Source organism: Mus pahari, chromosome 2 (genome assembly GCF_900095145.1).
Source record: "Mus pahari chromosome 2, PAHARI_EIJ_v1.1, whole genome shotgun sequence".
Classification (NCBI taxonomy): Eukaryota; Metazoa; Chordata; class Mammalia; order Rodentia; family Muridae; genus Mus; species Mus pahari.
The window spans coordinates 73,487,737-73,497,443 of record NC_034591.1 but is presented as its reverse complement, the minus strand read 5'-3'; the positions used below and the strand labels follow the sequence as shown (position 1 = coordinate 73,497,443).

At 40.3% G+C, this 9,707-nt stretch overlaps 1 protein-coding gene across 2 annotated transcripts in view; it reads right to left on the bottom strand.

Annotated features, from left to right (window-relative positions):
• Znrf2 (zinc and ring finger 2) overlaps positions 1-9,707 on the bottom strand; it is a 78,108-nt gene that overhangs the window by 5,542 nt on the left and 62,859 nt on the right. For both annotated transcript variants that reach the window (XM_021190693.2, XM_029534905.1), the window contains exons 3-4: positions 9,186-9,291; positions 2,406-2,487 (exon numbers count right to left, since the gene is read on the bottom strand). In XM_021190693.2, coding sequence (XP_021046352.1) covers positions 2,430-2,487; positions 9,186-9,291 — 164 coding nt within the window. In that variant the 3' untranslated portion in view covers positions 2,406-2,429. The remainder of the gene's footprint in view (positions 1-2,405; positions 2,488-9,185; positions 9,292-9,707) is intronic.

The following is a 9,707-nucleotide window of genomic DNA, read 5'->3' as shown; positions in this document are numbered from 1 at the left end:
TGCTCCATGTGCCCAGTACCCCGTCGTCACCACACCCCACTGCTCTGCTCCATGTGCCCAGTACCCCGTCATCACCACACCCCACTGCTCTGCTCCATGTGTCCAGTACCCCGTCGTCACCACACCCCATTGCTCTGCTCCAGAAGAAATGTTACTACCCCATTTCTACTTAGGGTCTTTCCAGGCCCCAGGCCCCCAGTGCCTCTGCTTTCACATGGAGCCAGCTGCAGTTCTCACTTCTGTATCTGTTAACTTTAAAATGATCCTCTCATCACTTCAAGGCTAAAGAGCAAGAGCTACTAGTTACATCATTTATTTATTGTCTGGGGCAAGGGGAGGGGGCACACATATGTGGAGACCAGAGAACAAGATATGGAAATTGGTTCTCTCCTACTATTCGGGTCCAGGTTTTCAGGCTTGGTGACAGTCACCTAAACCCAACTCACTGTCTTAGGGTTATCACTGCTGTGATGAAACACCATGACCCAAAGCAATTTGAGGAGGAAAACAGTTTATTTGGCTTATACTTCCACATCACTGTTCATCATCAAAAGAAGTCAGGACAGGAACTCAAACAGGGCAGGAACCTGGGGACAGGAGCTGATGCAGAGGCCATAGAGGGGTGCAGCTTACTGGCTTGCTCAGCCTTTCTTATGGAACCCAGGACCACCTGCTTAGGAATGGCCTCTCCCACTGTAAGCTGGACCCTCTCAGATCAATCACTAATTAAGGAAATGCCCTACAGGTGTGTATACAGCCTGATCTTCTGAAGGCATTTTCTCAATCAACATTCCCTTCTTCCTGTTGACCTTAGCTTGTGTCAAATTGACACAAACAAAAAGGACCTTGCTCAAACTGAGACGAAGTATGAGGATGGTGGCAACAGAACCTCAGAACACTGCTGCCCTCCAGTTGCAGTCACAGTGTAGTCACCTCTACTGCTGGCTGCAGTCTCACCACTGGGCCTTCTCCAGCCTCTGCAGTACTCAGACTAGTTAATGCTTCAGACTGAAAATGGCCATTAAGTTAACCTTATTTTTTCCCTCCAACCTAAATGATATCTTCTTTAAATTACCTTATGGGATATAAAGAGATAGTTATGGGTTTATCTTTGAATTCACTAAGCATTAATAAACTAAGTGAGCAGAACAAAACTGTGATGTTTGGCTTATTAGAGGTACAAACATTTCACAACATATTAAGGATGGGAAGGAGACTGGCTAGTCACATGATGCAGCTTTTGAAAGCACTGCCACCTAATCTCAGTCCTCAGCATCAGAACACCTGGGTTCAAATTAGCACCAAGAGATGGTGTGCCCTCAACAAGTCAACTTTCCCAGCATTCTAACATCCTTATCTGTGTAACAGGAGTAACAGTAAGTAAAGGTTACTTTAACACCAAGTGAGTAACAGACAGAAAATGATGCTCACAATACCAGCACATAATCCTTCTGAATGACCAGAATTTTATTTCCTAGGAAAACACCTGGAACAGTGCTCATGCGTGTACAGTAAATTCTTTGCAAGCTGGAACTTGAAGAGTGCCTTCTTTTTATCTTTTATGTATGAGAGTGCTGGTGTGCATCTGTGCATGTGCTCATGTGTGAGAGCTAGAAGTTGACAACTCAGGTCTTCCTCAGTCACTCTCCACCTTATTTTTGATAGTCTCCTACTAAATCTAGCCAACTAGATTTAGCTACTTAGTAAGCTCCTGGGAGCCCCTTGCCTCAGCATTAGGAATTCAGTGAGTACCACTGGACCAGTGCTTTTTTACATGGGTTCAGGGAGAGATCTGAACTTAGGTCTTGCATGGCATAACTTTAGCCCTCTTTCCTTACAGCACATGACTCAGATATAAACGATATACACAAAGTTGTGCATATGCCGTGTAATTGGATGTGTGGTACAACTTGCTTTTTAAAATCATGGGACTTAACTACTCTGACCCTTCAACAATTCTTCCTGGACAATGTGATCATGGTATGTATCTCACTGTCTGTGTTTCCTCCCAGCGGTAAACTTTAATTAAATAAACAAATGTGGTATAAAGTACCCAGAGTATTCTAGTTGCTCAGTGCCTAGCTGTACTCAGGAAGCCAGAAGAGGTGCTAGGGTTTCTTTTATGCTGTTTTGGGAGTGGCTTTTGGTGCTAGGGAATTGAGGCTGTGATAGTTAAGTGCACTTTAACACTGAGCAAGACTCTCAAACCTCCATAGTGTATCTTTAAATATAAGTTATTATATAGTGGTCTTACAAAATATCTAGAAAACACTCACACACGTGCACACACACGCGCACACACACACACACACACACACACACATAAATTTAAAACAAATGAAGATAAAAACAGTAATGCAAAATAACATTTTACAAATCAATTAAAACAAAACAGGGACAATTACCCATAACACAGGAATCTGGTGTGCTTAATCTGAAGGGTGCTCTGGACAAGATCTATTTACTTCAAACCATTCATCTATGCAGCTAGAAAAAGAACAAAATTAGAAAAATGTAAGTCCTATGTATAATTATATCCTAACAGTTATAATAAAAATACCTACTACTTGACTTCACTGTCTTTGGAGGTGGGAGGAAATCGTTATTTTTACTGATTACACCTAAAAAGAAAAGATATTAATTATACTTCAGTTCTTCTACATTATTACGGGGGAAATCCTCACAATTATGCAATGAAGTACTTTTAATTTTAAAAAGGAAAACTATTCCCTTAGAAAACTAACATTTCATCAATATTTAAAAATCAAGTCAGAATGCTGGGCGCGGTGGCGCATGCCTTTAATCCCAGCACTCAGGAGGCAGAGACAGGCGGATTTCTGAGTTCGAGGCCAGCCTAGTCTACAGAGTGAATCCCTGTCTTGAAAAACCAAAAAAAAAAAAAAAAAAAAAATCAAGTCAGAGTTAGAAAAATATTTCCTTTTCAAAAAGTTACATACAGGCCTGCTCAGGTTGTCTATCAGTAAAACAAAAATGATTTAAAATCTTAATTCTTGGCATTATTGCATTACATTTAAAAAGTCCACATTTCTGTGTAAATACTGAACCTTTAATTATATCCTGCTCTGAAATCCACAGATACACAGACAAAGATACCACTTATAGAGCACTCATGATCTTACTGGAAATTATATACAGGGTATATATAAGTATCCTCCTTGGATTTGTGCATGTGTGTGCGTGTGTGTATATGAATGTGTGCATACATGTAGAAGCCAGGCACAACCTTGGAGGGTATTCCTCAAGTGCTGCCCACCTTTTCTTATTCAATAGGACCTCTCACTAGCCTGGAACTCACTAAGTGAGGTAGTGAGACAGGCTAGCAGAGTAGTGGGTCCCAGGGACCCATGACCTCCACCCCCTAGCACTGAGACTATAAGTGCTGGTCACCACACTCACTCTTTTTTGTGGGTTCTGAGGAATGAACCCAAGACCCCATTCTTGCAAGTCAAGCACTTTACTGAGCTGTTCTCACAGCCCATAATTATCCCTAATATAGAACTGCACTGCCCAAAGCAGTAGCTATGTAAATTCATTAGATTAATTAACAATACAACCCTGTCTCTCAGTCCCATTTCAAGTAGTCACAATAGTGATATGTGCAATGGCTGCTCTACTGTCAGCATAGATGTAGCACATCTCCTCATTGTACAAAGTTCAAAGTCACAGAGCTGTGGCAAGTATACAATTAATGTCTTCAAAGAACAAGTAACAAGCCCAGCAGCTTGTACATCACTAAAGCAGGATTCAAACTACTCAGTATTCTCACATGTTAATTTCTGCATGCTCATAAAGCCAGGTTAGCTGATGCTGAAGTGAAGAATGAAGAGGTACCATTCTCATACCCAAGAGGGTGGTTCTACAGGTGACAGTAATAGAAATAAAAGGTAAAGTATGTCAATACTTCTAAATGCTTTAGCAACTCCTGGTGGCACTGTAATAAATACCACACCCCAACGCGATTACAACGTATTTTTAGTCTGGTGTGTACCACTGAACCTAAAAAAACCTCCCACCTACATCTGAAAACAAAATGCTACATGTGGTTATAACTCCTGCAACTCAACAGTACTTATGCGGTCTTCAATGGGTTCTTACTTTATAGTCATGTAATCTGGGCTCATGATGAGAAGGCAGTAAGTGACTTGTTTAGTCTGTGACATCCTTTCTCCTGCTGCTCCAGCAGAAAGTCAGCATTCTGAATTTAGTTTTTATTCTTAGGCATTTTCTTACTAGATAATTCTAAAGGTGCGTATTCTAAAAACATAGTGTTTCCTGTATTTAAAAACTTAAATTAATGCTACCATAAATACTATGCCTCATCTGCCTTTTTCATAAATGCTTTTAAATTTGTATTTTGTTATATAAGTATAGCACATGGATTTGATGTCACGTAATCCCAGCTGTTTGGTTGTTGAGGCAGGAGGATGATAGATAGCTTTAAGGCCAGCCTAGAAAATTTGGGTGAAATCTTGTTTCAAAATAAATAATGACAAATAAAATATCACAATTTATCTATTCTCTTACTATAGAAATTCTCAGTTATCTATGGGCAGTCTCTGGTCATACAAAAAGTATAAATTAATTCTGTCACTAATTATAGTTTGAATTGGCTTTTTAAAAAGTCACAGTAAGGCTTTCTCGGTGCTGGTTCACATCTGGGTTTAGATGTCTTATTCCTTCCCCTCAAATTTTGGGCAGTAACAGCTTTCTTTAGCCTTTTTCTGCAGCACAGACTTGAGAGCAGAATGACTGTAGTGGCTATTCCTGGTTGTCAACTTGACTATATTTGAAATGAACTACAATCTAGAATTGGAAGGCTCACCAGTGAACCTAATCTGGAGGCTGGGAGATAGAAGTTTCTGATCTGGATCTTGGTATGGAGATCTTGAGACACAGTGGTGATTGAATCCACAAGATTAAGACAGGGAGAACTTGAGTTCAAGGTCATCTGGGATTAAAGGCGTGGTAGCACACACCTTTAATCTGGGCTACACCTTCTGCTGGAGACCATATAAGGACATTGGAGGGAGTCTGGTTCTCGCTCTTTCGCCTCCTTGCCCTGTAGGACTAAGCAACTGCTAGATCCTTGGACTTCCATTCACAGCTACTACTGAACCATTGTTGGGAATTGGACTGCAGACTGTAAGTCATCAATAGATTCCTTTACTATATAGAGCACATCCGTAAGTTCTGTGACTCTAGAGAACCCTGACTAATACAATGACCAATCTGTAACATATACTTGGCATCTATAGCTTCCCACCAACTATACTGATCCTCTTTACTGAATGAATTGCTAACAATTTTTCACTTTCAAAAATATTTTATTATAATTTATTTATTGCAGGGGGGTGCTTGTGTGTGCTTTGGTGACCATGTGGTGACTACAGCCTACAGGAGTAAGTTCTCTCCATCCACTTGAAGATCCTGAGGATCAAACTCAGGTAGTCAGGCTTGGGGGCAAGTACGTTTGCCCACTGAACCCACTGAACTATCTCAACACTGTTCCCCCAGACTCCCTTTTGGTCTTTTTCTTACAGATTTTCAAGACCCTACTATTATTCAGGAATGTATGTATGTATGTATGTATGTATGTATGTATGTATGTATATATGTACCTACCTACCTACCTACCTACCTGGTGTGGGGTCAGGGATTCTGAAATAAAATAAGTATTGTTATATTCTATGCTGATCACAAATTGGAGATCTTCCTGCTTCAATCGCCTAAATACTGGGACTCCAGGTAGATATCACCATGCCTGGCATTATGCATGCTTTTTAATAAACCTTTCCACAAAGTCATAAACTAAAAGTAACAGGGCTTGATGGTTAGTATCAGATTAAAGGAAAACCATACAACATTTTGTTACCAGAACAAAAACATGTTGATTTCTAATAAATACTGTGCTTTTGGAATGTTAATGAGTTTAATATCATATTAATTAAGGAAGAATCCAGACCAATATAGGCCATGAAGACAAAAGCCAATGCACATAAACCTTAGAACTGTGGCTGGGGCTTGTTTGAAACCCAGCCTGATGGGATACTGAGCAGGTCATGGGGATGAGTGCCCTTCAACACCCCATCACTGCACGGCTTGTTCTCATCTGCAGCTGTTATACAGTAGCACTCAGGATGCCAGAAACTGGGTATCTATATGCTAGCTACACACATCATCTGCCACAGAACTGACTCTTCTATTTCCAACATAAAACTCTTTTGTCATGTTCAGCGGCATTTCCACCATTTCTACCTGAAATGTAATATGATTCAACTTGTAACCATTTATCAATCGTCTAAGTTTACTTCAAATCTGACTGAGTGTTCGTAGGTGTAGCGTACGTGTACATGAGCTCCTGGATGTCAGGAGGGAGGGTGTCAGAGCCTCTACAGCTGGGATTACGGGAGGCCATGAGCTACCATGTGAGAGCTGGAAACACAAGCCAGGTTCTCTGCAGCTGAGCCATCTCTGCACACTCCTTAAGCTTATTTTGGGGAGATGGAGGGAAGAAGGATATATCGTAAGCAAAAAGAAAGTTCTTATAAAAAGGCCAAAAAAAAAAAAAATCCTTAAGACTTTGAATTTCACATGTACTGCAGAGACAACCTAGAATTCTTTTTCCATTTCCTCTTCACTAAACATTAATTATGGAAATAGAGAGACGTATTTTTTTAAATCATTTTTAATCCTTTTCTTAAGGTCCAATCGTTATCCCCTCCCTGTCCTCAGTTCCTCACCCCATTCCTCACCCCCCTTACCATCCCCACTTCCTGGGGCCTCAGGTCTCTCAAGCGTTAGGTGAGTCTTTTCTCACTGAGGCCAGACCAGGCACTCCTGATGTACTTATGTTAGAGCCTCGTACCAGTTAGTGTATGCTGCCTGGGACAGCCTAGAATCTTTATTTTAGACTTAAAAAAGGTGATTCAACTGCTTCTTTGTATCGTAACTAATTGATCATAGCACCATTTACCAAAAGCTTACTCTGCCTACAACACTGTAATAATACCTCTAGTCAAATGTTTTCATTTACTTAACATGTATTTATTTATTAGTGCTAACATTTCCCAAATTTTAACGCATTTAAATCCTCAGAACTAAATAAGTTTGTACTATTATTCTTACCGTAAACATTCAGAGACAAGGAAATCAAACCCGCCTAAGATCATATAGTGAACTGATCAGTAGAAGGACTGGCAGTGCTGACCACAGCTTACATGGCCCTGGTCTCATGCTGTGGGCTCCCCAGGTGGGCTCATGTGCGCAAAGCCTAACTTCTGTCCTTGTTTTACTTCTGCATCTCTTAGGACATGGGCCAACAGGATTACTCTTCAGGCAGAAGTATCTCACTGCTCTTTCTGGCCTTTCACTTTTAGTCCACATATATTTTTAGAAACACTGTGTCCAGTTACATGAAACTAAGAGTTGATTGGGGCAGCATTAACTATACAGAATCGTAGATACCTTATGTTTCAGTAACTGTTGGATAAATATACAAACATACATATTTATCAGCCTCAATCACAGGGCTAGGGATGCGGCTTGGTGGTAAAGAGCAGCTTGGCACCTGTAAGACCCTGAGTACTATCTCCAGCACTGACAAGTAAAAGCAGCCGTGGAGAATCTGGAAGTCAGGCATAGTGACGCCCCCCAAATCACTTGCTCTCAGGAGGCCAAGGGAAGCCCAGGCTGCAAGGACAGTTTGAAGCTATCCTATACTATATAGTTAGATTCTATCTGCAAAACTAAAGTCAAAACTTGGCAAGCGCAACTGCTCAACCTTTTTATATCTTGGCTCATTTATTTTTTAGTCAGAAATTTTTTAAAATAATCAAGATAGTTTATATCAAGATAATGAAGAAGAGTTTTATGTATTTAACATGACATAGTAATTCTAGTCTAAGCAATGCTCCCTGTGACGGTTCACTTGTGAGATGTCAGTACACATTGTTTATTTAGTTATTAATTGTCTAGATATAGTTCTCTACCCTTTTAATTCTGTATTCATCTCTACCTTTAAAACATGCTTCTTATCAATATCACATTCTAATATTTCACTACTTATAGTTTATTCTTACAGATATAATGACTGCTTGGTTTGGAATTATTTTTGTGTCCCCATTTTGTATTGTTCACTCTGCTTTCTCCATGTTGCAATAGCCTCCACTTTTAAGTAAAACTCCACCTTATTCTTCCCCTTGGTTCCCATGCTACAACTTCCTATTTCTTTTTTAAAATTTAAATATATTTTATCATTTCTTTTCATTATGTGTATGTATGTAGGTATGTGCATGTGAGTGCCAGTGACCTCTGGGCCAGAGGTGTTGGGTCCTTCCACCTATAGCCTCTCCCAAGGCTGGAGTTGCAAGTGCTTGTGAACTCCTTGATGTGGGTGCTAGAAATTAAACTGACCAAGATGTGCTCTCAATGCCTGAGCCAACTCTCTAGGCCTTAATTTTCTATAATCTTTGCGGTTAAATAGTGGTTGTTTTTGCAACAGAGTCTCACTGCTAGGCCTGGAACTCAGCGTGGTCCTATATTACTCTGAAAGCAAGAAAAATGTATGAAAAATAAGTGGGCTTTGGAGTCAATGTGCTACAGGTTCCAATCTGCTGGGATCTTGGCTTGCCCTTAGGTTGAAATACAAACCTGGAGACAGTCCTATGGTCTTATTTCCCAGTTGTAAATTGAAGTGGCTGCTGCATAGACATCTGCTGACCAAGCTGAAAAACACTTGCACAACACTAAGTGGTTTAAAAATGGCAGCCACAATGGGCTGAAGAGATGGTTCAGTGGTTAAGAGCACTGACTGCTCTTCCAAAGGTCCTGAGTTCAAATCCCAGCAACCACAACCATCTGCAATGAGATCGGATCAGATGCCCTCTTCTGGTGTGTCTGAAGACAGCTACAGTGTACTTATATATAATAAATAAATAATCTTAAAAAAAAAAAAAACAAACAAAGGCAGCCATTTAGGTACAACAGAGCATGCTCAAATGTGACCTGAGTAAGGGAAGGTAGGAGGTGGAGTGTTATTCAGATCCGAAGTTGAGCACAAGAGTTTGCATGAAGAAGAAACAGTTTAGCCCTAACTACAATGCTTGAACTAACAAAATAAACATTTTGCTGTGATATCAACTTAGTTAAAGGCCTACCAAGCTTACCCTTTATGATATATACACAGGCAAGGCAGCCGTGCTATGGTGTCCCCCTGTTGCAGTTCTTCAAGGCATATTGCACATTCCCCCGCATCTTTACTCAGCACATCCTCTGTGGAGAGAGAAAGAACTCAGTACAGCAAGACTAGCCATCAAACTGAAAAACAGAAGACAAAACCTAAACCCACCAGTGAATGGCATACCACATATGCACAACTACATACAACTCAGCGCCTACACCTTAAGCACTACTGACAAGGGCCCTTGACATCCACTTCTGGACATCCTACATTCCCAGTTTACAGAGGCATAAATAAGAGTAAGCACGGACACACTACCATAGTTCTCAGCTTACACAAGATTCTGATCCAACGTCAACAACTCAGCTATGTGTAATTTGAAATTCATAGTCTTTCCCCTATGTGTCAATATTAGTTTAGTGTCTAAGACAGTTCAATAAAAAATTAGTGTACTATGGCTAAGAAGACATGAATATAAAATAACCATTCTAAGTTTTTTTTTTTTTTT